This window comes from Colletotrichum destructivum, chromosome 3 (assembly GCF_034447905.1).
Source record: "Colletotrichum destructivum chromosome 3, complete sequence".
In the NCBI taxonomy this organism is placed as follows: domain Eukaryota; kingdom Fungi; phylum Ascomycota; class Sordariomycetes; order Glomerellales; family Glomerellaceae; genus Colletotrichum; species Colletotrichum destructivum.
In genome coordinates, this window is record NC_085898.1 from 1,024,494 (window position 1) to 1,052,392 (window position 27,899).

At 52.9% G+C, this 27,899-nt stretch overlaps 7 protein-coding genes across 7 annotated transcripts; 4 read left to right on the forward strand and 3 right to left on the reverse strand.

The window, feature by feature from the left end:
- The first annotated feature begins 3,872 nt into the window (after positions 1-3,872).
- Positions 3,873-7,848, forward strand: CDEST_04400 (Putative EF-hand domain, mechanosensitive ion channel MscS, LSM domain superfamily). The gene has a single exon (XM_062920559.1). The coding sequence runs from the start codon at positions 4,915-4,917 to the stop codon at positions 7,513-7,515; it is 2,601 nt and encodes an 866-aa protein (XP_062776610.1). The 5' UTR covers positions 3,873-4,914; the 3' UTR covers positions 7,516-7,848.
- Positions 7,849-9,062: 1,214 nt separating this feature from the next.
- CDEST_04401 (uncharacterized protein) lies at positions 9,063-11,400 on the reverse strand. The gene has a single exon (XM_062920560.1). It carries the CDS (start codon positions 10,357-10,359, stop codon positions 9,241-9,243), a length of 1,119 nt encoding a protein of 372 aa, XP_062776611.1. The 5' UTR covers positions 10,360-11,400; the 3' UTR covers positions 9,063-9,240.
- Positions 11,401-11,943: 543 nt separating this feature from the next.
- On the forward strand, positions 11,944-16,802 carry CDEST_04402 (uncharacterized protein). Its single transcript, XM_062920561.1, has one exon. It carries the CDS (start codon positions 12,471-12,473, stop codon positions 16,638-16,640), a length of 4,170 nt encoding a protein of 1,389 aa, XP_062776612.1. The 5' UTR covers positions 11,944-12,470; the 3' UTR covers positions 16,641-16,802.
- An 826-nt stretch (positions 16,803-17,628) lies between these two features.
- Positions 17,629-18,430, forward strand: CDEST_04403 (Putative Zinc finger C2H2-type; the record flags this gene model as incomplete). Its single annotated transcript, XM_062920562.1, has 2 exons — positions 17,629-18,246; positions 18,377-18,430. 2 exons carry the CDS (start codon positions 17,629-17,631, stop codon positions 18,428-18,430), a joined length of 672 nt encoding a protein of 223 aa, XP_062776613.1.
- Positions 18,431-19,046: 616 nt separating this feature from the next.
- CDEST_04404 (uncharacterized protein) lies at positions 19,047-21,939 on the reverse strand (the record flags this gene model as incomplete). The annotated part of the gene is made up of 5 exons (XM_062920563.1): positions 19,047-19,448; positions 19,488-19,598; positions 19,665-19,985; positions 20,114-20,981; positions 21,164-21,939. 5 exons carry the CDS (start codon positions 21,937-21,939, stop codon positions 19,047-19,049), a joined length of 2,478 nt encoding a protein of 825 aa, XP_062776614.1.
- A 1,136-nt stretch (positions 21,940-23,075) lies between these two features.
- CDEST_04405 (uncharacterized protein) lies at positions 23,076-23,684 on the forward strand (the record flags this gene model as incomplete). Its single annotated transcript, XM_062920564.1, has 1 exon — positions 23,076-23,684. The coding sequence occupies one exon, from the start codon at positions 23,076-23,078 to the stop codon at positions 23,682-23,684; it is 609 nt and encodes a 202-aa protein (XP_062776615.1).
- Positions 23,685-25,303: 1,619 nt separating this feature from the next.
- Positions 25,304-27,030, reverse strand: CDEST_04406 (Putative F-box-like domain superfamily protein). The gene has a single exon (XM_062920565.1). The coding sequence runs from the start codon at positions 26,968-26,970 to the stop codon at positions 25,495-25,497; it is 1,476 nt and encodes a 491-aa protein (XP_062776616.1). The 5' UTR covers positions 26,971-27,030; the 3' UTR covers positions 25,304-25,494.
- Positions 27,031-27,899: the final 869 nt, after the last annotated feature.

A 27,899-nucleotide genomic window follows, 5' to 3' on the forward strand; every position in this document is an offset into this window, starting at 1 on the left:
ATGTGGCGGTAACTGACGCATGTTTCCCTATGTCGGCTCCAACCCAGACGGATGCCGATCACGACTTCTTGGGGAAGGTTGATTATTCGGGTGATGTGCGCAGGCAAAGTCGGGATTGGAAAGCTTGACCGCGGCTGTAAGCTGCGATAATTTGGGGATGGCAATGTCTGTGTTGTTGGGGGTCGGTCCGGTTTTGGAGCCATGACGCCATTTCTTTGGGTTTTAGGTGGTTCTGCAGTCTCTCGATGTTTCTCAATGGTCTAACGGCAATCGAGTGTTTCGAACGACGTGGAATGATCCAGGTAAGGTTCTTGTATTGTTTGTTGATGCATGCCTCGGAAGAGGTGCATTGCCACACTTGGGTTGCGATGAACTGCGATTTGCTCACTTAACGAATGAACTTAAGTCTCCGATGTTAAGGTTGCCCAAAAAGCCAGGAACAGCGGCTCTCAGAGGCTATTTTAGGAATTCGGCAGAAGAAGAAAACTCTGTTGGATGCAACCAAGTCCTGTAGTCAGCGGGAAAGGCGAGCGCGGTACAGTACTTTGTCTGTACCTGCATCTAAGATTGTTGCGGCGACAGGATATGTTCCAGTCGCTACCAATGGCATGGACGATGGCGGCGGTGGTGGCAAACGTCTTCAGGGGCGGCGGACGAGCGGGAGGCCCAAGACGGCAAGCCGCACGCGGGTGACGTGGTGATCATTAGGGGGTGTCTCGGAGACCTTTCCTGCGCTACGGCAGCTAGAGACGCGCGAGAAGACAGAATTTCAGGAGGGTCGGGATTCCGTGGGCGCTAGAAGGCGCCCTGTTGGGTTGGTAGTGTTACTGGTAGAATACATGATTCTGGTTGAAACGGCTCTAGTAGCGTGAGCGTGCAACGAGGACAACAAACACGCACATGGCAGATTTGCGTTGCGAGACCAAGGCTCCTCAGATCCTCCGGATTGCGAGTGATGAATCAGGAACCAGTTAATCTTTGGAACGACATGACTGGACGCACCCAAAGCTCTCGCCCGTGGCCCCGCGGAGTCCAGAGGTCCAGACCCAGCGGATCTGGGGACGAGAGCAGAAAAGCCAATTTCCATTATCCTCAGAGTTTTTTGGTGGAATTCGTGGGTAACCAAACGGGCTCCGTGTCTGTAAGACGCCGCAGCCTGTCGACACTGTCGAGGGCGCGCCAAAAGCAGGGACGTCGGACAGTGACGGCATCGGAGGTTGGAAACAGTGAGGTCCAGGTTCGGTGGACGGTGGGCCGAGCTGAGGGTTTGGGAAGGGGCTCAAGCCGGGTCCTGGATGTCTTGGCAGGGGGAGGAAAAACGGGCGAGGGACCGGTTTTACTGTCGTGGAATGGCGAATGCGGAACTTTGGCTGGAAGCTGAATGACGTCAGACGCGGCCGGGTGGGTCCACGACCAAGCCAAGAGTGGGGGGCTTGTGGAGTGGGTTTTCAAGTTGCACCTTCCTGCTTGCTTGCCGACCGAGAAGGGTTCGAGAAAGAGGAAGGAGCGCCCGAAGATCGTACCTGTGAAAGTAGCAAAAGTGTACCTAGAGAAAGAAGGAATCGACAGAGAATGTGACATATTCACGTGTCGGTTTGACGTTACTGCCTACAGGTGATACAGAAACGTCAAGGCAGTCAGTTCCATTTGATGGGCCGGTGAAGGGCATCCATCATCCATTGACGCTGATTACGCAGCCATCAAGCGACAGGTTAGCCGCGACAGACAGACAGGCAGGGCAGGCACACAGGCTTCGAATGCCAAATTGCAGATTTGCTGTACCGCTGCCAAGACACACCGCTTCTGCGACTCGTTCCGCTCATGGAATGGATTTGCGGTGGTGCTCGTATCGGAACCAGCCAGTTGTGGCCCAGCTAGTGTGATAGTCCCCCCGGTGCAAGTTCTGCTTCCGCGTCTCGGGCTCCTGTGACTCGCCGTCTGGCCCGTCTGACGCCAGATATCTCCGTCTCCTCGGGGGTGCAGACTTGTCGTCACTCACTGGTGTTGGCGACCGCCGGTGTTTAGCCCCTTCGGCCCTTTCCACTGTCACCGTAAACTGGTGCAGCCTATGGGGGCATATCACCACCTTCACCACCACCGCCAATGCAGTACACGCTATTTCTGTTGAGGGTGGCTTGCAACGCAACACTTGTATGGGACATGGGAGGTGGCGGCCATGTGCGCGATGGATGGTGTACCAACCCATCAGCCCTTTTTTCACGCCGTCCCCTTGTCCGCCACAGCGATTCGAGCGGCAGCGTGGGATAGGCAGGGCATGACCCGCGATCGTCTGTTCGCGGAACGGGCGAGAGACGGTTCAGTGCAACGCAACAGAGAGAGAGCCTCACAGTCTCGCAGGGCGCCACACCACCCACTCAGACGGTGTGTAGCTACAGTTGCGCTCCCACAGGGGGCGGGAGAGGATCGCGATGACAGGCGATCTCGAGGAGTGTGGGGGGTTCGCTGACACTCTGACTCCGTTGTTTGATTCACGGACTAGTGTGCACTTTGGTTCCCGACTCGACTAAGTGTTCGTTCCGTGTCCCGGATGAGGGGGAATCGGATTTGCATTCGCGTCCGTCGCCTCAGAGCGCATATGCGGCGATGATGAAGGCCGATGGAGAATATGACGATGATGGGAGTCTGAGAGTGCAGCTTTTGGAGGCTAGCAGGTTGTCCGCCCCGAAGGTGGATGCTCGCGGGACGCTAGCCGTCTTTCGGCTTAGAACTGCTGAGGAGGGAGCAAGGCGATAGACACCATGCGGTTCGATGTCGTGGTGTCTGGGTGACACTGCACTGCAAAATGCAATGCACGGCAAGGCAATATACCGTGCTGCAGAAGAGCAGACTGGCAAAGTCTCAACCAGCAGCCAACAGCCAGCAGTCAGTGGAAACGGGGCCTTGGGTTAATTGCAATGTTGCAGCGAAGAAGCAGCCATGGCCTTATCGCCCACCGAGGAGCTTCTGTGCAATTAACCTGATGGTCGGGTTATTCAGGGTCTCCCCTCCCACCCTGAGGGTCACCCACCATCCGTGGATCGTGGCAGCGGGTTGGGAGGACGGTAGTGACGCCGGGCACGGGCACGGCGCAGCACAGAGGGAGATTCTATGTATGTGAGGGCAACATGCTGGCCGGACGGGGGATGCGAGCATCGTCCAACCCAGTTTCCTTGGCCGGAGATGCAGAGGCTCTTTTCTGTCAAAATAAACCACGGACCGCATCCCGCCCACGGCCGTCCAAGCTCAAAAATTCGACTTGATCGGATGGTCCCCTAATTACTCAGTTCCCTCATCAACTCAACTCACTGATTTCTTCACTCACTCGCTCACCCACTTGACGTACCTAGGTAGGTAGGTAGGTAGGTTAGGTAGGTAGTAGTGAATACGGTGTCAGTGTATCAGTGCAGTACTTCGTACTTCGTCCAGAGTACTACTCCATCCAGTCTTCCCTAAAAAGGATACCACCACGACTGTGACTCCAGCTTAGAAATATGGGGACCCAATCTTTTTCGTAAATGTTCATGACGAGCAAGACGCCCCCTGGGCCCGATCAGCATTTCGCATCCCCAGTTTTATTTCTGGGCACCGACGTGGCGCCGCAGCATAACACAATAACACAACACAGTCAACCACTGTAAGTTCTCCGTCGACCGGCCGGCCGTGCTGGGCCTTCTGGAGCAGCACATGTCGCCCGTCGCCGGTTCTTGGTTTGCTCTCTGCGGTCGCTTGGGGGTCTTGGGTCCCCGTTGATTCATTGAGCTCAAACAACCGCGACCGGGATCAAGATCCAGTTTTTTCCCTCGCAGGAGTCCCTGTTTCTTTAAATGACCGACAGTACCAGGGGGAGGGGGAGCATCCACGCATCGGCGAAGCATCTGGACGCCAGTAGCTTCTCCTCCCCCCTCTGGCTGCTCCTTTCCCTGACTATGTTGCTGCTTGTCCTCTCGCTTTCCCATCCATCTATCACCATCATCCGATCTCTGAACCTGGACCCGGAGGGACAAACACACAGGTATATCCGTACACACTCATCCACATATCGATCCATCCACACACAGGGGAATACCTGTAGGTACTTGTTCCGAGTACTCTGTACTCTGTATCCATTGCCTATTCGGTCGCGGTTCCCTGCCTGGTCCCTGCTGCACCTGTCAGGGTAGTGAAGCGTATCCGCATGCGCAGAAATACCTTTGACTTTCCACTTGTCTTGGTGTTGTTGCATCCAAGAGATATTTCACCCACGTCTCCCTCCTCACTCTCCCCCCCCCCTCGTCTTGCCCAAAAGAAGCACTTTCCCCAGCCCTTCTGCTCTCTTTCCCCAGTAGCTCCTGCCGCTACACCTCACCCACGGGGATAAAACAGAAGTAAAGAAACAAGAGGGAAGGCACCAGCGCTGAGCAGCTTCCCAATACGCAACACAACGGGCACTTGGTCTCTTCTTGACTGAAGAAGACTCCCTCTCTCTCTCTTTATCAACTTGCCAGCCCTACACCACGTCGGCGGCTGAGTTGTAATCCAGCGAGACGACAACTACGACAAGTACTCAAAGCACTTGGATCATTCCTTTATTCGCCGCTTGTTCCCGGCGTCGCCTCGTTGAACTTGGCCTTCACCAAGAAATACAGCGGCGTGCATCAAACGAACCGACCGCGCTCAATCGCACTCGGCCATCAACACAAGCCGTCATTCGCCTCATTTGGGCATTGCTGTTTGTCCAAGTCGGCCCTTTCCCACCCTTTCGTCATCTTTACGGACGAGCCAATATCAATTGGAAGCATCTTACAAATCACCGTTCACACTCGCCGCAGCATAATCATCGAACTTTCCTGTCCGCATTCTATTGTCGCCCACTCACACTCATAATACATCACATCCCACCCGTTAGCCCAGCGTGGCTCTTTCACCCAGCCCAGCATGACGACTCCAACGAATCGTGACCGCTCCAATTCGGACGAAAATGAGAAGCGCTCTTCTCATACAGATGATAGCCTCCAGACGGCAACGGATCCCAGCTCCGTGCCGCCTCAGCAGGAGAAGATGACCCGCCTCAATACCGATAACCTTCTCCCCCTCCCGACCGACGCACATGGCCCCGGCCCCATATCTCCCCAAGACTCCCGCGAACAGGCCTCGCGTCTGAACGACGACCTCGAACTTCTGCGCGCTGAACGCTTCGTTTCCAACCAGGAACATGAGTTATCGCAACAGCGCTCCCGTCAGGGTAGGACCCGAGAGCCCGAGCCCGAGGACGTCTTCGCGACCAACCCCACGGCTGTCGAGGCCGTGAAGCCGCCCCCCGAAAAGAAAGCCGGCGCCTTTGCCTTCGCCCTCTGGAAGTGGCTGAGAAAATTCCCTCGTGTCTTCCGTTATTCCGTCTACATGATTCCCGGCGCCGCCCTTCTGCTCATTCCCGTCCTTCTCGGTCATTTTGCCGTCGTTCCTGAGAGCTCAGCCGTCGGCGGCGCCAACGGTGTGTACCTCACCTGGTTCGGCATTTGGCTCGAGGTTGTTTGGTGTTCGCTTTGGGGCTCCCGCATGATCACAAGCTTCATGCCGCTTATCTTTGGCGGCATCGCCATAGTCATGGGTTCTAGCAACCACAAGAAGTGGAAGGACATTGGCCAGGGCCTTGAGCTGCACACTGCCCTCTTCATGTGGATGCTCGCCGTCCTCTGCTCATACTCTCCCATTCTCAACGGTCACCGCGTCCTGCCGGACAACTTTAACGAGGACGAAGATGATTTGCCTCACGTTCAGTGGATCGATGTTGTCCAAAAGGTCATCATCGCGTTCTTCGTCCTGGCAGCCCTCAACTGGGTCGAGAAGATCTGCATTCAGTGGATCGCGACTTCTTTCCATCAGCGCACCTACGTCCAGCGAATCGAGACCAACAAGAGCGATATCGACCACCTCGTACACCTGTACGAGCACTCCAAGATGCGCATTAACCGCGAGGACTCCATCTGGCTCACGACGGAGAACGGCAACAGATCGGGTGCCCGCACTCCCATGGGTGTCATGGGCAAGAATGTCCGTTCCGTCTTCAACAAGGCCGGCGGCGTGGCGGCTCGCGTTGGAAACGATTTCATAGGACGAAAGGTCGCTTTCAACCACGCCCGCAAGATCACCTACGAGATGTTACGCAATACTGCCTCGGCCCACTCTCTGGCTCGTCTCATCTTCCGCAGCTTGGCCAAAGAAGGCCAGGAGACCATCTTCCTCGAGGATATGCAGGTTGCTTTCAAGACGGCTGAAGAAGCAGAGCACGCCTTCAGCATTTTCGACAAGGATCTCAATGGCGACATCTCCATGCAAGAGATGGAGGGAACCTGCAATGAAATTCATCTAGAGCGCAAGGCCATCGCTGCCTCGCTCAAGGATCTCGACTCCGTCATTAAGAAGCTCGACAAGGTGTTCCTCTTCATCATTGTCATCATCGCCATCATCGTCTTTATCTCCATTATTTCGGGCTCTGCCGCCGCCGGTCTTGCCTCTGCCGGTTCCAGCTTTCTCGGTCTCGCGTGGATGCTTCAGGCCACTGCCCAGGAGTTCCTGCAGTCCATCATCTTCGTCTTCGTCAAGCACCCCTTCGACGTTGGTGACCGTGTCACGGTATACGGCAACACTGGTACACTGGGAACTGGCGATGACTACTACGTTACCGAGATATCCCTGCTTTACACCGAATTCAAGAAGATGGAGGGTCACATTGTCCAGGCACCCAACAGCGTTCTCAACACCCTTTTCATTTTGAACCAGCGTCGTTCTGCAGGCCTCGCCGACCCCATCGAGCTCAAGCTTGGTTTCGGAACCGACCCGGAGCTCATCGACGAGCTCAAGTCCCGCATGCTCAACTTCTGCCTGGAAAACAAGCGCGACTACCAACCCCGCATCATTAGCGAGGTCAAGACGCTCAACGAGGTCCAGTCCTTCACCATGAACTTAATCTTTTTCCACAAGTCCAACTTCCAAAACGAGCTGCTCCGTCTTCAAAGGCACAACAAATTCGCCGCGCAGCTCATGGCCGAAGTCCGTAGCGTCGGTCTCCAGGGCCCTTGGCAGGTGCAACCCGGTGGCTCCCGCGACACCCCCTTCTACTGGGCTGGCGGCGCTCCCCCTTCGTACGACTCGTCCAAGCCCGGTCCCAGTGGCAACGAGCCCTCGACGCCTGCTACAGCGGGCGATACTCAGTCGCACCACTCACTCGCCCACTCTACCTCTGTTGGCCCGGCTGTTGTTACTCGGTCCCGCGCCGATTCGCGCACCGGTGTGGTGCCTTTTATCGACGACAACTGGAGCGATTTCCAAGACGTCTTCGAGGCTCGTAGAGAAGTTCACCAGCCCCACGTCTCGCGCCTACAGAGCATCCGCGAGCGATCCGACCTTGAGCGCCCTCAGAGCTCTACTTCTGGCGCCGCCGCTTCGAGGCAGTCTCACGAGTCTGGCTCGCAGCGTCGTAGGTTCTTCGGACGCCCTCGGAGCTCCAGTAGGACGAAGACCGGCGATATCGTCTAGCCTGGCGTCCCTCTTTGGTCTGCACTCTTTCTGCAGATCACCCATTTTCCCAGATTGTCACCAAGATTTGGGACACATACACACTCTTTCATAATGCGATATTTGTAATCGAATTGTTGAGCGAAGCGAAAGAGATGTCGGAGGAGAAAAAGCATGAGAAGAGGAGATGTCAGATTGGGTTGTGCATGATCACTCAGCAATGGATGCTCGGGGGGTTCTGTCTAGGACCTCCGAGGCCTGCGGGTGTCGACGGAGTTCAAGTCGGAGAAATTGGCATCGGCTTTGTGTGTACGATTGAAAGAAGTCCGGGAAGGCTTTCAGAGCGAATCGTTCCTTAGACTGAAATCGGGGTAAAATACCCAATAGAGATCTCGATTCAAAATTCACTCCTTTCGATTGCAGTCTGTGACAGAAGCTTGGCCCGGGAGCATCGCGGTCACCAAGACCGGGCGGGGCCGATTTCCTACGCTCCCAGTCCACTACCAGAAACTCCGGTCTTGGCCGCTGAATGCGATAATTAGGCTCGCAAGCCACAACATCACACCGACCTCTGTAGTCTCGGCGTGGCCTTGCCCTCGACCGGCTCTGCCTCCGGCGTCTCTGGCATAAGCAAAAGCCCCTCGATGCCCAACGTTTTGCGGCGCGCATCTAAACACACTTTGTTTGTCTTTTGTCTGATTACCAACTTTGACAGCATGTATTCATCGCTTGTTAGGTCAATGAACTCAAATGAGGCGACCAGCCGATGACGGTAGGTCGCCTGCTTGTAAAACACAATGGCCTCCCATGATGCTGACTTGACTAGATCATCGGCGCGCTACTGATCAACCAACTCCACCTGGACAACAAATGGGGCCGCCTCGTCGGCGTATGGCTCTTGGGGTCATACCCCGTCGGCTTCATGACCCTCCCGCCCGTGTATGGGCTGAAGCACTAAACACCGGGTTTCCCAATCAGCAGCCGTTGGGCAGGCTCAAAAACACCCCGGCTATCCTCTAGTCATACAATGTCTGATCCTCAGATGCGGGAGAGCGGCGTTGCGTATTATCATAGCAGGGCCTTTGAACATAACATCGAAGTGACCAGCATGGCAGCAAACACTTCCGCACGCCAAGCAAACGCAAGAGCGGAAGACGGCTCGAGGGGGGCCAGGAGAACGAGTACGGCAACTGATGCGCGACGTTTGTTAGCTGGTCGTCCGAGACGTACGGTTGAGCGTCTTGGGTAGAACTTGAATAGACAAAAGGTTATGTTAACTTGACACGACCTGCTCCCTCGGTCGGCATCGGCTTGTTATCGAACACAAAGTGGACTTTAGGAATCAGCACGCTGGGTCCATACTATGCCTAGGGTTTTTAATCTCGAAGTCGGGGTGTCTTTTTTTGGATTGGCCATCATGTCAAGGATTCATTGGAATCCGGGGGAAAGGGCGAGTCAAACTGGCAATCTGCAAAACCAGACCGGATTGGGGTGATTAGACATTGAACAAGGCAGTTGAGAGAAAAATATCCAGTGAACACGGGACCAGGCTTTTGAGGCATCATGCCAAACACAGAACTTCGATTCGGCCTGGTAAACATGCCAGACTGGAAGGTTATATATTCCATAGGTAATCAATAAAGGCCAAGCACACCCCGGAAACCATCCGCATTACCAATACACAACCAAAACATACCATCCGAGGCCCCTTTACCCTCCTTCAAATCATCTGAGTCTGAAAATCCATCACCAACAAAGAGTGTCAAATGTACACTTGCTCTCAATGACAATCTGGGAATAAGTGGGATACAGCACATCGAAAGCCGAAGCAACGGCCGTGTTGTAGTCTGTGTCGAACTGGGTGGTGTTGCACTCGCTGCAATGGATGCCCATGCCTGGCTCCGACCACTTCATTTCGTAGCCAATGAAGCCTTTGAGCTCTCCTGTCACCATGTCGTAGGCGGTAAGGTTGAAGGTGGTGGGAAGAGTGAGGGTATCGTCCGAGGTATCGTTGGCAAAGGGGGCCGGTCCGTGGTTATGGACGAAGTAGCCATTGGGACCGGGGAGCGATCCAAGGTTTTTGAGGACGTTGAAGAGCACAGGCAAGAAATTGAGGGGTGTATCGTTGGTTCCTTGGCAGCGGGCCGTGACAGTCGAGTTGAGACGGTTAGAAAAGGGGTTGGGACTGCAAACGCCATCGATAGTAAAAAGGATGCTGCTCAGGAAGTGGTTGATGGTGCCATACCAGACAGCGGGACGGGGGCTGACCTCGATCTGGACAGCCAAGGTGTCGCCGGTGACGGATGAGTTGCTTGGACCATCGGTGATGACGGTGCCGTTGTCTGCGGGAGCACCTGCGCCGGGAATTCGGGCCCATGGAGTAGGGCCAGTCTCGAGATGGTTGCAGACAAAGGCCGAGGTGCAGGTCGAGTTGCCAGAGACGCTCAAACCGACAGGGTGTCCTCGGTAAGTGTAGCACCAGAGAGTGGTACCGCCGTCCTTCGTGCTCATGGCCTTTCCGGCACGCAAGAGCTCCAGGGTGCCATCTTCAATCCAGGCGGACCAGGTCTCGCCGTTGGAAAAGGTGGCGGAGGCACCATGGAAGTTCCAGGGATATGTTCCGTCGCCGTATGGCATCTGAACCATCAGGTCGGGAGGGGCAGGATCGGTCTCAGCGGGAGTTGACCAGATAGCACCCTGGTACCAGTTCATCTGGCGGGAGGTAGACCAAGTCTGGTTTTCTGGGTTGGAACCAATGCCGCAGTCAGCCAGAACCAAGTTCTGGCTCGGATTGAAGTGAGCGTGCTTCTGCAGGTTCAGGGAAGTCATGGCGGTTAAGGCCTTGAGGGCGCGGGAAATGGTCATCTTGGTGAGATGTCGGGAGTGGAGGTAGGTTCCAAGGTAGTGAAGAACGAATGACGAGAACCAAAAAAAAAAATCCAGGGAGAACTAGAAGAACGAGGTGATGAGGAGAGGTCCAAAAGTGCGGTGATGAAGAGTTGTTGTTGATGAGTTGGAGGGCAAAGGATGGGAACTGACGAGAGAAAACTTAAAAGCCCAGGAGAGGGCAGCGATGCTACAGAGAGACGTCAACGACGGGAAAGGAAAGGAGGCAGCTCGTTTGAAACTGCTTCTCTTACCAGGGGGGTCATGTCTGATGATGCTAGGTCACTGCCATGACATGTCTTTCGTGTCTGGGAACGGGTGACGGGGTTGGAAAGAGGACTCCAAATGCAGTGGCAAGTGACTGCTACTGCATCCATCGCAGGTCCAGGGAAAGGCAGGCGAAGGCTGTGGCTGTTATTCATGCTTTAATCCCTCGCCGGGAGAAAGTTTGAGGTTTGTATTCTTTCTTTCCTCGGATGATGAGGTGTCTCGGGACGGACAAAGCGGGTTGTATGATGTATTAGACGACAATACATTCGGGAAGCCACGGTTGTTCTGCATCACGTCGCACGTACTCGGAAGGACGAGGCCTCGATGTGCATCATTTGTCATGAATCGCAACGGGAAGCGGCGTGAGCGAGGCCGAGCTGCATCGATCTTTCCGTCCTGTCCCAGGGTGTCAGTTGGTAAACGGAGCATAGTATCGAGGACACGGCAACTGTGGATACTGTAACGTTGAATAGCTTCCTATTCTGTCCTAATCATTGTTTCCATCCCCTCCTGCTGCTCTGGGTCTGGTCAATGAGTGACTTGGGGAGCCTGCCACGATGCTCTTGTGGCATGTGAGGGGAGGGGAGGGGGGCAGAAAGTCCCTCTTCTCATCAGATTGACCGGCGTGGTTGACAGGCGTGGAGTGGGATGATGCTATTCCCGGATGGCCCTCAGCAGGGGTTGGCCCTGGCGCAGGGCGGGTTCGTCCTTTTTTTAGTGTACAAAAGGTGGTGATTGCAGGTGTCATCGGATCTTTAAACAGGGTTTAAGATGTTTGGTGACTCAATCAGCCTATCAGAAGAGCTTAGAGCACACGGCATGCAAGTGTTATAGGATGATGAATCAGCTACCTACCGTTTAGCCTGCTCCGCCATGACGAACTTCATAGGGTAAGGTATCCGTCCCGTCCCGTACCTTACCTGAGGACTAGACGACTTGATATCCAAAGGTCATCCAAGTCCGTTGTGGAAAACTGAAGATGCAGAGTCGGGTCAGCGATAGCAGCAGCAGTAGCAGCAGCCTCCAGTGTCCAGTAAGAGTCGCTCAACCAAGCTGAAGTGGGGCAAACGCCCGGGATCCGGCCGTCTTCATCGCACGGTCGTCACTGAAGCAGCCGAGGAATGCCACCCACGAGCCCCCAAGACGCCCCAAGACCCCTAAAAATAAAGCCCAACCCGCATTGGGTAGTGGAGCAGGACGCGCCCCATTGCTCCCCGTGTGGCGATTGATTGGCTGATTGGCTGGGGACTTGGATTCTCGTCTTATTCATCCTCCTCCTCCCAAACCCATCTGCATCACGGCATGCAACTCAGCTCAGCCGCACTGCTTCTCTCGATCCAGTCTAGCCGTTCCGCCCTGTCCAACTGGCAACCCATCCGTTTCCGCCCTTAGCATCCATCCATCGACTGCCCTGCGCTATTGGAGTATTGGAGTCATGTCGCAGAAAAACGCCCAACGCCACATTTTCCTCCACCGGCCCCCTTCTCTTCTCCTTCTCTTCCACTTCCTCCTCGCGACATGACCGTTGCTGCTCCTGTTGCTGCTACGAGGATCCTCGGACGCGAATATGACACCGCGTACTCACCACCACGTCCTGAGACTTGCACCTTGAACCGACGTTCTTCTCACCCCGCGCGACAGCTGCTGTGCCACGATACCACCTGAGTCGAAGCTCCGAGGACCATCATTTCTGACCGAGACTTGCCGGCTTGCGACATCCTGGAGCGACAGTTCAGTTCTTGACGAGCCTCGCAGTCACATCGCACATCACACACCACCAAGCAACTCCCCAGTCTACCAGTCACTGTTGAATCATCACCATGTCGGGCCTCCCTCCCGGCTGGGAATGGGACTATGATGGCGCCCGCTGGTTCTACCGCTACAAGCCCAATGGCCACGTTCAGTTCCACTTCCCAAAAGAGGGCGACGAGTTTCCCGACTTCGTAGACAACTTCGCTCCGGCCCCCGAGCTCGCCCCCGAAGAGAAGCTGGAAAGTCAGCAACAGCTTAAGAGACGCACCACCCTCGAAGTTGACCCAGTATCCAAGATGCGCGCCACCGGCGGGCCCCTGAACGACTTTGGCATGAATCGAAGTGGCTTCGGAGGGCCTTTAGGCAAGGACGACAACGAGGATGACTTCTTCTTCCAGCCAGAAAACTTCATGTATCTGGGCCCCGGTGCCTACATCGACGTCAGCCCCGAGGCAGACGAAGACTACCGGGACGGATCTCCCAAGCGAGCAAACAGAGGTGACGGCCCCGAAAGCAACGCGAAGAACAATTCATTACTCGACGCGACTAGCGAGAGGTCGGGTGTGTCGCCTCTCCAGAGCGAGGCCAACACCCCTTCCGTTATCAACAGCGTGCCGGCGGCGCAAGATCCAACCGTCGTGCAGGAGCCCGTAGCGGCGCTCCCTCCCGCCGAATCACCCATCTTCACCAACGCTCAAGGCCACCCCGTGGCCATCGATACCGTTGCGGCTTCTTCTGATGTTCCCCTGTTAGACTCTGTCGAAAAGCCTCGCCAGGGATCCGAGCCCTCGTCTGTGTTCCAGCCGCCGCCGTGGGACCCCGTAGGGATCATGGCCGAAATGGCAACAGAGCATACGGCCCCAGCTCACATTGAGACCCATCCTGATCCCGTAGAAATGGCAGACAATGCCGTACTGGCCCCTATAGAGACGCGGGTCGCCGAATTTGGCATTGCTGAATTGCCTGAACGGACGAGTCCCTCGGACCTCAAGCCGCCAACGCAATCGACTCACGACCTGCTTCATCAGACAACTATGAGCGACAAAGCTCTGTACGGAGCAACCTTTGGGACTGGCTCGAGGCCTCAAACATCGTCGCCGACTCGCGCGCCGCAAGGCTCATCGGCGCGAAGCTCTGAGGCTACCGGAGACGACCGCCGACCTGACAATCCGCCCCCTCAACCAGTAGCTCCTCAACAGAGGCGGAGCACCCCGCCGAGCGGCCAAGACGTGCCTTTCGCGATCAAGCGGAAGCCTTCGAATTCAACGGCACGCCAAAGCAAGTATCAGCCTTACGTCCCTGGGGTAACAAGCAGCGTAACCGCGGCCGAAATGGGCAGAGAAGCCCCCGACTTCAAGCACCGAAACTATAGCAACTCTCTATCAAGAGAAATGTCGTTGATGATGGGGGCCCGTTCCACGATCGATCAAACAAGCATGCCATCCGTCCTGCAGCCTCCTCAAGTGCCGCCGAAAGTTCCGATCAACCCTGGCCAGCCCTCGGATCCTTACACTGCGAATTCGGTACTGCCGTCGATGCTCCGAGACGGTGCCCAAGGCCCAAATACTGCCATGCCCGTTGTTCCATACGGGGAGCCGGGATCGCAGGGCGTCTTGCAACATGTCCCGTCCGTGTTGAAGCCGGCAAGAGGACAACCGCAAGGTCGACCTCAGCAATCCGCGCTTCCGCCACCGGCCCCTTGTCTAGATCTAAGCACTTCCAGACATGCTGCTCCGGGCCCCTCTCTTCCGGCGCAGCCTACTTCTAAGCCCCCTTCCGCCCGAGTTGTAGAGAATGCAGTGCACTATACGGCCTTTCAGCCGGGGCGCGTGCATCAACAAAAGCCTCAATCTCCCCAGACAACCCAATTCTCAGCGTTGCCTCCGCCTGGCAGTATTCCACAATCTCTTTCTTCAGCCCGTGGCCCCGAGTGGTCTCTAGGATCTCGGCCCCAGGCTCACCGAGTCGAAACGACGCCTATACAGAAGCCTTCGACGGTCCAGCCCCAGCCTTCATCGCATCAGGATAGGACGTCAGCTAGATCCGCACCGCCTTTGCCCGATTTCATGCAGCGCCCCAGGGCGCAAAGCGACGTTCGTCAACAGCGAGGCTCCTCCAGCCAAACTAGGGCCATGCAGCCGTCCATCCCGCGTTCGCCGCCGGGCGGTGAAATGGCACGTCAACAATCGTATGCCTCCAGCGAAGTCTCGTCCCTTGGCCCGCCAACGGGAAGCCAGTCTTCCATGCCTTTACAAACACCTTCGCCTCTAGAGAGCGGTGGAAGACGCTCGTCGTCTGGCTTTTTCCGTGGGAGCAATGTCGATTCCTCGTCATCAAACGACACACCAGGCCCTGCTGGCCAACATGTTCCCACACGTCCTGCAGGCTCGAGACCCGCATCCTTCTCTGGTCCATCTCCAACGACCTTGGTAGAAAATTTGAGGCAACAGGCAAGCCAGGGTCCTTACCTTCCCACAGTTCCGCAAAAACATCCAATCCCCGTGTCGACCACCGATTTCCAGCAAGCGTCCAGCCAGCAGCTTTCCAGTACCTCGAGCTCGCCAGCATCCAGTCGCCGCCACTCCTTGCCCTCCGACAGTTTGGGTGGGCCTGGGGCCCAGCCCAGTTCACAATCAGCATCACTCGGATCATATGAAGTGTCTGATCAAGACCAGGGCCAACAGTGGTCAGGTCACGTTGATGATATCACAGAGGTTGCGCAGAACATTCCAAGGCCGCAATCAGCGCATCCCCCACCCACGCAGACAGGAAAGTCCCTTGGGTTGCCGCCGGTCGCGAAATCCCCCCTCGACCCGCAACCACCATATCCAACTAAAACCGACTCTCCAGCAGTCAGGCCTCTGTCATTGCGCCCATCACGTCCGACTGTGATACCGCCGTCGCAAAATACACGTGGCCCCATGAGTCCCTCGACCCCTATCAGATCCCCAGGCCATCACTTACAATCTATCAAAGAACACACGGAGAACCCTATGGATACAGCTGCGACTGCCTCGTTTCCTCGAAGTTCTCGAGATGCCCGCCGGTCCTCTCAGGGCTCTAGTTTGAACCTGTCGTCTGCATCTGCTTACCCCTCGTCTGCCGAATCCGCCCGAGGTTACCTTGTAGAAGAGATGATGAACCAGGCTTCCCAGCAGCCGCCGACTGCACAACCATACTTCTCGAAACTTTCGCAGCCGATGAGCCCGGTTGGTTTACCGCCGCATCCTGGCTACTCTCCAGTTGCAGGCAACCCATTCCAGCCATACTCGCCAATAAACGCGAACGGCGCGCCGCTGCAAAGTGTCAGGCGCCCAGGATCGACGCCGCCAGTCATGCAGCACGCCGCAAAGGATAAAGAAAAGGGGGGCTGGCTTTCCAAGCTCATGAAGGGCAACAAGCAGTCGGTTCTTCAGAAGCCGCCCCCTCCGCATCAGTTGCAAAAAGCACAGAACTCACCAGATATTGCCCCTCCGCCGCCACAGTCGTTCGCCCTTAACAGTCGTGCCGATCCCCGTCTCTCAATTCAAGTCGCCAACAAGCCGCCAAGTCCAACAACTGTTGCCAATACAAAAACAACCCCTAATTTTGACCAGATGTCTTTCATTCCGCCAAATCTCTCGATGCCGGTGGGCAATCAGAGTGTGGCACAAAGCCAAGTCAACGGCAATCCGCATCCCCCTTTGAACAACGGCCAAGTTCCACTGGCCCAGGAAACGCTATCTTTGACTACAGTATCGTACCCCGAACCACCGTTTGCAGCTCAGCAACAGCAGGCCATCCGCGAGCAAGTGGAAGAGCAGCCGACGAATGTTCCATCAGTCGGGACATTGCTGCCAGTCGGGCAGTCGGTTGATAACCAGTCAGATTCTGCGTCTGTATCTACTATGGATGTATCAGAAGCACAGGCACAACCAATACTGAAACCACAACTGGTGACTGTTGAGAGACATGTCCACGCTCCCCCGACGCAGCAGCAGGGTCCGTCAAGCGCGGCCGTCAACCCAGCGCAGACCCCTCAACGGCCACCACCCCCAGTGCAGAGACACAACGAGGGTACACTTCCAGTGAATGAAGAGCTTGTTGTAGCGCCGCTCTTCTCGAAAGCACAGTCAAAACATGCTCCTGATGTCGCCCCGGCCACTAAAGGGCCTGGTCTACAAGACAAATGGGCTAAAAAGCCTGTGGTCGACTATTCGGGAGATGACTGGGGTGACGATCCGTGGGACTATCAGTGACAGTCATTGGAAACTCCAACCGCTTTGTGTTGATGTTGAACTAGTCAGAGATCCTTGGGTGAATGAAGGAGGTAGCGGCTTGCCTCCTCCAGCAGCTTGCCTCCTCCAGCAGCTTGCACGGATTTTAACTACAAAAATAAATTGTACCAGCTGATTGCGGCCCTGATAATAGCTTTTTGTGCAGAATGACTCATCCGGAGCAATCGAGTATGTCAAAACAGTACTGAGGGATATCATTCGATTTGTCTGACACTGAGATCGAAGTGAAAAGTGTACACGAGAACTTGAAAGCTCCACAATTCATCCGTGTTATGTGGCTTGGGGCGGCATTGACACGACATATAATATCATTCTCTCATCATGGTTCGAAAGTTGAGAAAGAAAAGCAGCGAGGCGATATCTTCTTTCTTTCTCTTCAAGTCTAGCCAAGGTTCCGCCGTGACGGTTCGAGGAGGGCTGTCCCCTTTCTTGTTGACGACTTGCTCGAGGGTGCTCTGCTTTGATTTTATCAAAGACACAGACCTTGAATATGTGTTCCTTCTACCAACTCACAATGTGTCTTTGCTGTTTCCATCTCGTCTTTGTTCTACTGCGGATTGTTCTTTCCCAGCCCTCTCGAGACGCCATGTGCTCCGGGTCACAATGACCATTGTGAACTCCAGGTGTTGTTCATGACTTTGATTTTTGGATGTATACCTTGGCCTTTGAGTTATCTGGAGGATTTCGAAAGAGATCATCGTTCAGAGCGAACTGAAGGAAAACTATATGACCGGCCCAGTCGACTCAGTCCCTTAACTTCATCTCGTCATCAGAACGCCCGCCCTTAATAGCAACAACAACACGACGACATCCCGACAGCACATCTTTTATTTTATAGCAACGAATCTTATCAGTACATTAGCAGCTCGTATTCTTCTTCACCGCGTAACTGCTTATATAACAGGTCATCACGGCTCACGGCAGCAGCAGCAGACCAAAAAAATCAACGATGTCCTCGTCTGGCTCTCCCTCTGGCTCCTCATCCGGCCCGTCCAACCCCGACACCAGGTCTCTCGAGCAGAAGATCCGCGACGACCTCTGCATTCTCTCCAACGAAGCCTCGGTCCCCTGGATCCAGTTCGAGGTCGCGACGCTCGGCGCCCTCGCCGAGCTGAACAACGAGTTCGCGCAGGCATGGGGGGCGAAGATGAGAAAGGACGAGGAGGACGCGATGGATGTCGACGGCGGTGAAGGCAACAACAATGAAGATGAAGATGAAGACGACCAGGGCAATATCAACGTCAACATCGATGATGGCAACGACAACAACAACGACGACGACGACGACGACGGCAATGGCAATGACGGTGAAAACAATGACAGCGATGGTAACATTGATGAACCAGAGGATGACAATAATGGCGGAAATGGAGGAAATGGCGGCAGCGGCAACGGCAATGGCAACGGCAACGGCAACAGCCCCGTACCAGGGCCTAGCAGCTCCGGCGGCGGCGGCGGTGGAGGCGGTGGAGGCGGCGGCGATAGCGGAGTCGATGGTCGCCCTAGGTATTACTGCTCTTTTCCTGGCTGCGGGAAATTCTACCAGGCCAAGCGGACACGCACCCGGGTAAGTCGCTACCCTCCCCAGCGCTATGTCTATGATGATGTTTTGCAACTTGAAAAAGAAGAAGAGAAGAAGGAGGAAGAAAAAGAGAGACAGAGAGGCCTGATTGCTAACGTTTTACTCTTGTCGATAGCACATCAAGGACAAGCATCCGAACCAGCCGGTCCCCCGGTTCAACGACCCCTAATTCGTTCTTGGAGCAGGGTTCGTTGAAATCTCAACTTGGATATAGGACGATGGGCAAAAGATTCCCGCTCGCAAATAGTACGCCGGCGTTTGTATTCGTTTGGGGCTTGGGGACTTAGGGGCGTTTCGTATCGGGATATCCAGCCGCGGTCTGGAAGGAGCAAATCGATTTATATAACAGTAAACCTTTTCAACTGTATCTGAGGTGGCATGACTTAGTCGCAATCTGTTGCCTTTCTAAGAGGCTTATGACTTGTTTATGGTCTTGCCCTCGTCACCCATTTGAAGGAGTGTGAGCCAAGCGTCTTGACAGCAGCGTCAGAGTAAGTAGCTGTTTCATGCCTGAGAGAACTTGAACATTCGAACAGGGAAACTAAACCTTATTTGGTTATGCAATCAATGCCGAGACCAAATGAGTACATGATGTTCATGGCATTCTCGACATGGAAACGCGCAATCTTCTTGTGAGATGTTCTATGGACAGCCTCTAGGAAGGGCAACCATAAGTACGCTGACCGAACATACGAGGCACGCGTTCTATTCTGATAGTGTCCCAAGCTCTATCCGCAAAAAGTCACGAAGCGAGAGATATCACACGATATTATAGAACCTCCAATTCAGACACCTTCGGAACCTAGCTGCGTCTCGATTCCATCTTCTCTTGTCCCCGTGATGTCATAAGTCCGAGCTGGAGCTGGGCCAAACATGGCCGCTGGCCTCTGCCGATAAATCCCTCGTACCGAAAATCGAATAGATCCTGTGCAATGTGAGAGGATGTCTCGGACATACCCACGTAACTCAGAGTAATACGCCCAGCGCATTTTGAAATTCTGGCTTTCAGTCTTGCGGAATCGCGAAGATCCGAAGAAGAGAGATGCATACACAGAAACGAAGTAGGTCAGGATAGGGATTGTAATGAAACTTGTCCAAAATCCATGAAGAACCTTTGTGTGACCCTCTTCGGCAGGGCTATTCAGAAATGGAAGTGCCCAAAACGTCTTAATGAATTTAGTGTCTTGCTGTAAACAAACCGTCGCTTACAGATTTTCAACACGTACCGCCATGAATCCGACTGGAGCATACAAAATCGTAACGGCAGTGAGCACGTAAACAGATCTATTCAGCGCCATGCCGTTGTTCGTCTCTCGCAAAGATGTTGCGTTGAACATCTAGAGGAGTATCAGCAAGGGCTGTTAAAGATGTCAATACCACAGCTCCAAAAGCACATTGCTTACACTTTCTTGATGTGTCTTGACTTCTTCTATTAGATGCTCAATGCGATCTTGAATCCTTCTCGTCGCTACACCGACTGATGTAGCGACATGGTTCCACCTGTCTTTCACACCGTTCCATTCTTCGTCGTGTACGTGTTGAGCGGCAGAGGTCACTATTTCGAGAAAGTGCCGGTGACTTGCTTCGAAATTAAACGTAGGTTCTTCCACGGACTTGGAAGCAAGTTTGAGAAACTGAAGCAGTGAAAAGTATTTCTTGGAAAGCCTGAATGACCGATCGAACATCAGTTCATCCAATCGTTGGGTGTTCTGGATTTCATGCATCTGCAAGGACATTAGTATTAGTATTTAATGTTTAAGATATTTTGAGGTATGGTGCAAGAAGAAACTGGGCAATTGCCAAGTCGAATTCAAATCAACGTAAAATTCTCGTGAGAAAATAATGAACTCACCTGTATCGAAGTTTCAACCTCAATGACATCCAGTATCTCGTGCCAGCGTTGCTCCCAGGTACTCATTGTTGTACTAACCAAGAGTAAATGGTGGCTGATTCCAGAGGGTCTTGCGGGTTCTTCTATTTCATCGCATCTGATCAGTAGCTGGTTGAGTGCTTCCGAAGAAGACTTCTGTTCCACTTTGTCATCGGATAATATGACAATGGTGTATTTCGAGTGCGGTGAGATCTCATTCAAAGTCGTCACCACCGTTGATCTTCTTTCAAGGACTGTAGATCTCCGTCCCTCCGACATGAGATCTTTCCACTTCTCCTTGACCGTGTTTTGCGTGCGCTGTAACGGTGAATATTTTGCCAACAGGACAAAATTGATCCGCCTCAAGAGTAAAAAGAGAAGATCTGTCACGGTATACCCTAACCCTCCTATGGTACCTGCTGCTAAAGCGGTTGGTCCGACTTGTCCAAATTGCTGTTGAGTCGAATCGGTGTCAGAAGCGTCTGCGAGATGTTGCGGCCCAAAAACACTACCGAGCTCCCTGCATATCAATAGGCCTTCTTCGTGTGATTGTGGATCTTCTATGTCCGGGAAATGTATCATCGGAACCCAATAGCTAATGTTGAAGACGAATCTCGTAGACTCGGGAGCTGAGTCTGCTGGAGTGGACGGCCGTGGAAATATTGAATAAAGCGACCGTTGGTGCATTGCAATGTGGCGAGGAAGGATGTAGGACGAAATGATCTGAATGATTTGTTCGGAGCTTGCAGGTGAAAGCCAACTTGATAGAGCGGCCAATACGGGTATGCTTAGTGTCGATCTCCCGAGGACCCGTGACTTCACCATCCTGTTCCGTCGACAATTATTACTACTGCGCCATTGTGACAATGTGAATGAAGAAAGCAAAATATCTCAACGTACCAGACTTTTCCCAGAGATGTTTCACGACGATCCTGCAGTACGGTTAGTCCAAGGAAAGTCCGTTGTGGCTTACTATGAGGGTGTTAAACAAACAATTGGGCTCAAGGACAAGTGTCTCCCACTTGGATTTACGGAGTAGCACACGCCTCCGGAACTTGATGGCCCCACATCTGGGAGAAAAAGCTGGCGACTCCCGTGGTGGATGGTTTTGAAGTTGGTCTGACAGAAGCTGCGAATCCTAGAACTGACGCACACGTAGAGTGCGCGCGCATCTTTCCCCCCTCAAGGGCTGGAATATCGACCAACTGAAACCTGGTTCTGACGAAGCACGTGTAGTTTGCGTATACTGACTCAAAGTACTGTGTCCAGAAGCCCATGTGGATGGGGTCTTCTGTATATCCCTCAAGAATGGACCTTGAAGCGCCGGCTTTGTTCAAGTCTAGTTTCAACGTCATCAAGCCAAACAAAGGATGGTCCTGGAGCCATTTTGTACCACTGGCTTGGAACACCTTCAGGCGGATGCCGTTGGGAAGAGGACTGACGATCCACTCATTAAGATTTCTTGGCAAGGGGACGAAAGCATCGGACTGCAGCGGTTCAGACACTACAGCATCCTCGGCAACGTCTGATATTGCGCCCGTTAGGTGTACCACAGGAGCGTCTTCGTCAGTGCGGTTTGGTTCGGCTGTTGATGCTGCGCAGATCGTTGTTGCAGTCTCGAGTGGTGGTGGTGTTTTTAGTCCTTCCGCATCGCCTCCAGGCTCCGGAGAATTTTGGGCAGTCACTTGCTCATTCTCAGTGTGACAAGGCTTTCGCTGATCAGATAAGACTTTGTGCAAGTCGGCTAGATTGTTAACGAGTTGTTGGAGAACATGCTCCAATTGAGCAGGCGGCAGCGTTGAGGCCATTGATTGAGCTCAAATTCCAGTTTCGAGTACAGGTGAGGACGAAAAGAGGAATCAATCGCATTTGCGATGACGAAGGCGTATTTATTGACTCCTTTCTGTTGCATATCATGCATTTTATCGGCTGTGTCTTATTCGTCAACGTTTCTAGCTGAGCCGATACGGCCAATTGATTGGCGAGGAATTCCTCGTGAATTTACAGGCACCGCTCCAGACGCTTCGGGCGGATGACCAAGACAGAGAACGTTGTCAAAGTTACATCGACTTCTACTCATCTTGCCCATCTAAACATGCAGATACCACAAATACCTAGGGAATAGGTAAATTGATGGCTTACATGAATGAACACAGTCACGCTGGAGAAAACACCGTCATTGGAATAACATCACATTCATACAGAGATTATAAAAGACTATTCTTCCTACGGATCTCGGACACGATGCAATTCAATCGGACTTGAGCCGAGACCGCATCCACTCTAGGCGGAACTGTGTAAGCCTCAGCCTCCCACCAAGCCAGCCTGTAAATCCTTCTTCCCCCGCCAATGCTGACGACTAAATTTAGACCCTGGTCCTCATGGCATTTTCCACCCGTGCACAAGTCTTGCACTCACATTAGGCTTCATGTCCAACACGTGCAGGTCCAGGATCAGCTGCAGGTCGTCGGATCCTTCTTCGGTTCATCTGGAGCTTCTGTGGGGCGAAGTCAAACAGCATTGACGGAAACCTATAACTATGCTTATTTGGGTGAAAGCTCGGCTTTGAGTCCGTTGCTGCCGACACCTTGGCGGACTCGTAAGGATTGGGGCTGTTCAGGCCCTGTGCTGCCAAAAGCCGTTCGAGCTAGGCCTGGCGCCGGAGCTGAGCCCTGTCGTAACACTTGGTCGGATGCCTATCTCCAACTCCAGCCCCGCTGAGGATAGCAATTTTGAGGCTATCGTGAACGACTCTAACAATTTATATTGCCGGGGAAATGATATAAAGCCAGAGTGATTCCCAGATCAATTTCACACCAGTAACCATCGCCATCTCATCGTTCAACATCCAGACCGCCGCCTACAAACTCCAGATTTCCATCGCATCTCATCTTCCCTCAATTTGCCTAGTACATTTTCTCGGTTAACCACCCACCACTACAAAATGTCTTCCAAGCTCTTCGTTGCCCTGGCCAGCATCATTTCTCTTGCTGCGTCCCTGCCCCACACACCTCGGGAATGCCCTCAAACTGTGACCCCGGGTGTGATCGCCCATCCCCAGCACTTCAACGTCTACCAGTCGGACTCTCAACCCAATCACCCCACGGACAACGTCCCGCATCTCGACCTCCACACCAACATCACCCGCCAGGTCGTCGTATTCACCGGCATTCCAGCGACAGCCAAGACTTGCTCGCTCGGTTGGCGCCAGGGTCCGGTCGAAACCCGCATCTTCCGCGTCGATGGTAGCGGCCTCGTCTCCTCGCGCCAGCTCAAGACCGAGGGCTTTCCAACGTGGACGAAAGGCAGCGATGTCCTGATCAACCCCACGACCATCGCGCCATTCCAAGAGGGCAGCGAGTTCTCTTCAGGCATGGACTTCACTTTCTGGGACCAGCCCGACTTCTCTGCGCCCGCCACGCACGCCGGCCCAAGTGTCAAGTGTGAGGAGAGGATTGTCGTGGAGTTGGCAGTCAACCTCAACAGCGGACAGGACGGACGGGTGTTCATGCAGGACGATGCCGAGAATGGACTGTTCATCTCTTACTCTTAGAGAGTGCTGCATGAGACGAGTCGGACTTAATGATATCGCAATGGGTTGGCTTAAAATAAGGACGAGGTGGTCTTTTATTTCTTGACAGTTAGCTACATGATACCTCATGTTTGAAACTACTTTACATGTTTGGAACAAGTTTATCGTGTCTCTCTTTTTGAAGTTTGTATCATAGATCAATAACCCACCTATTGGTATTGGAGTATAGCGTTCTTCTTTCCGCACATGAGTCAGTTGCAGCATGGCAAAATGGCTCGAGACAAAGCATAGGATATATACCTTCAGTCAGTCAACTATGTCACCATTCCATGTCTGTGTATAGATCAGAGATTACCTCACTTTTGCTCAGTGTTCAATTTGAAGCACCTTTCGAGGGTAAACCGATGGATCCCTTCACCCAGTGATGTTCTTCCAGCAGGTAACAGCCATTTCTCTTCGCAAAGCCCTTACAGTAAGAACATCAGAGATGTTTCATGAAAACTCTCCATAAAAACCGCTTTCGAGTTGAGTTATGTTCAACAGCGGTTATGGACAAGGAGTGACGTTTGATATTTTCCCGCAACCGAGATTCTTAGTGTCGTGCCGCATCTCAAAGGGCTGGACTCTGGGCTAACCCTCTTCCAGAGTTTTATTTTCCGGAAAGCTTACCCAAACCGGTAATCTTAAAGACTCACTGATATCACAAAGCATGCTAATGCCTCTACAGTTGCTGAATCATCCGCGTCAGCTGGTTGCATTAGCGTATGGATCAAGCAGGCCTTCGCTTCCAAGTTGAGGTAAACAGCAACGTCAGAGAAGCACGTCCCGTTTTTGAACTGAAAATTGTAAAACTGCAGCGCCTTGATGGCATTTTCGGATAGTGATACTGGTGGAGAGACTGGATGTTGAGGCGTCTCGTCGAGGAAATCACAGCAGAGGAGCCCGAAATGGCGAGAGGTCCACAAGAGACGATACTGCGGGAAGCGACGGGAGACATAGTGGATCAAGAGTCTCGCAGGATCGCCGTCGATGTCATGTGGTTCTTCATCTTGGCAGGGCATCATGGAGTGGCTGTATGCTTCCATTCGCTTTTTACCAAGCCGAAATTGAATGGGTTTATGAACTGCTGTTGCCCTTCGCTCTAGCACATACGACCATACCCACTGGAGAACTCGGGATCCCGTCCGCTCTCCCATAGATAAGCCAGTGAGGGCCGGATTAGTAGTTGGGTCGGTGACGACCAGCGAATACCTGGTGTTGTATGTTTTTTGCGTTTTTGTGATATTCAAGTACTCACGGTCAGTAATTATGAAGGTTTTGTTGTCCAGACAGATGCCAAGACAATCACCGTGGACATCACAGCGAACGCTCTTGCCACATCGTAAGCAGTGTACAGCACTTTCAAAATGACCTTCTGTTGTAACCAGTCAAGCACTGATGACCACTGTTGGGCGAGAATAATCAACAATTAAAGGTCGTATCTCTACGAACATACTTCTCCCGAGGGTCCGCGAAGCCACTCCTTGATCCGGAAGCATTGTTCTTGGTGAAACCCCTTTTCAATTTCGTCATCCCCTACACAAAAAAACTGAAGTGTTAGCAGCTTGGCTTTCATCGTCCAACCAGGTCTCGGGCATTAGGTTATACGAATCAAGCTATTTTTGCCCTTTGTAAGTTCTAATAGCTACTCCAAAGCCTCAACTGAGCCTTGTTAAAGCAAACACATACACTAGCCTTGAGGCTAATCCAAGTGGATCAAAATCCTCGTCTCGTTTATAGCAACATACAGATGGATCTTGTCCCGTTACCTAAATCAGAAATCATCAAACGTTCATGAGTCTGAAATCTCCCCTACGGACTTTGTTCCATGATAAGTAACTGAGCCTGGTCTGGCCTCATTATTCTGGCCTGAATAGCACATGACGACAGCTTTGCGATATGCCAGCCATGAATCAAGACTCGGGCCATCAAAGCGAGAATAGCGCCGTTCAACCATAAAACGAAAAGGAAGAATCCAACTTGGGAGTGGGCCAGCATGTGTGCTGGTTTCCGAATTGCTGCGCTCTCCTGCTGCTGTTGAGGTTTTTCCCCGGTCTTGAAGCCATTTTTTGCGAACTGCTCCTGCAGGAGACTTTCCATGGTATTCCGGAAGAAGTCTTGAACGGGTGGTTTGCATCAGCCCAAGCCAGGCGTCATCTTTGAGCGTGCGGAAATTTCCAAGCTTGTGATAGGTGGTGAGCTTCAAACTCCATTTTCTCTGGTCCCCGCCTCTTTCAATGGCGATTTCATAGTCGGTAAAGCACATCCTACATGAGCCAACTGCGTTGTCCGGATGTACATCCAATTGAGGCTCGGTTGCAGATATCCGTATGCTTTGGAGCTCGGGGATGCAAGTGTTGCCTTCGTCCCAGAAACGCAGACTAGGCATCTTGCTGGAGCCAAGAATGTGTCGACACACGGGGAGCTCGAGACTATCAATAACCCTAGAGAAGTCGATCGTGGAGCACGGAGGCCCGTTTATATCATGATGACGGCAAACATACAGTTCGTCATCTAGCACCTTCGCAGAGGTTTCGTGGGTAAATTTCCAACGTGTGGCAGCTTGTAATGTGTTTTGACGTAGCGGCCGCAAGTTGTATCTCTTGCTACGGAGATAGGCGTCAAGCGGGAAGTGGCGTGTTTTGATCTCTCCATTGTCTAAGGGGATAGATCTTTCGAACTCAAATATGCTTTCGAGATGTTGAGTAGGTAATCCATGAGCTGCTCCGTAAAAATGCCGGTTCATGATAAGATGGCCCTCGGTGAAAGTGATTTCAGGAACACCACGTTCCAGCCCACTAACCGCTGGTCTCCAAGTTACAAGACTTAGGCTCTCGATCCAGGGATGACATAAACCAACTCCACGGCAGCTTCTGATATGACGCCGCCTCAGTGGACGTTTATGAAGGAACTCGCGAACAATTTGAAGCTTGGAATCACAGTTTGTGTGAAGCTGTCCTTGCAGATTACCCTCGTTATTTCGCTTCAAGGGCAGCAGCCGTTTGCATCCAAAGCATAGAAACCAATTCGGCATATCTCTCCCTAATAGTAGGAGAATAGCAAGTAGATCGTCCATATTTGGTGGTGGGAATTGGTGAGTTGGGCAGAGTGTTGTAAAAAAGTACTTGCAGGTTAACGCAAAGGCCACCTGTGATGGTGTGGATAGCTGGTCTGCAATCATGAGGAGCACCTCGCGTGGTATAAATGAGAACCATCTGAGCCTCGGTCTTGGCTCAATGGTTTTGAGTTTCGGAGTTTGTGGCTGCATTATAGATGCTTCGTTATCGGGGAAATATAAGATATAGAGCGTAATGAGCGGATGATACTGATGTCTATGTAGTATAAGAGATCAAGAATCCGGGATGGAGAACGGAGGTGGTGAGTTGGTATTTGTAAAGCACTCATGAAAGACATCAAGGTTACGTGTGTGAGACGAGTTCATGGTGCAGTAGGTATGACTCACTCGGCAAATAGGCCTCCTTGCCAGTTGAGTTATACCAAACCACGTAATGCAAACCTAATGAGCCAGCCAAGTCTTTTTGCAGCACATAGTAGGTTACGTGGTCGATGAGCTTCTTTATTTATAAACTGCTACTTAAGAAATAAGTCTGTTACTATTAGTATTTGATGCTTTCCATCGTAGATCGCCTGTTCATCCGAGAAGACATAGTACGCCTCTGCATCCTTGCAGACCCCAAAGCCCCAAACTAGTTCTGTCTTATACTAGCCTTCAGACAATAATTCGTCTGGCTAACATCTAAGTGCTTCCCATGCGAAACAGGATTCGCCAGTCATGCTCTACTCAAATCCTGCAGGTATCTGATTCAAATCCGGAGCCTCCCTCCAGGCCGCCTCAGCTGGCAAGAGGTTTTCCTCCTTTTTCGCTACCTTCTCATCCAAATCGAAGTGAACCCGCAGAGGAGTTCTGCATAGCTGAAAGTCAGAAACTCCCCAGGAATACAAATCGAGAACGCCGTGAAACCTAAGACGAGCTACATGTCCAACCCGTACTTTCAATCAAGATAGAAGACGGCGCGTCATAGACAGGAGGGATCTTTCAGGCTTCTTTGACCGGGTATCACGGGTACCTACCAACGAATGAAGAGTCATGGTGTGCGTCTTGTCCACGCACCCATGGCCGCTCACGTAGCATCCGCTGCAGATGTCGAAGTCGGCCTCCCCACACGAGTAGCAGTC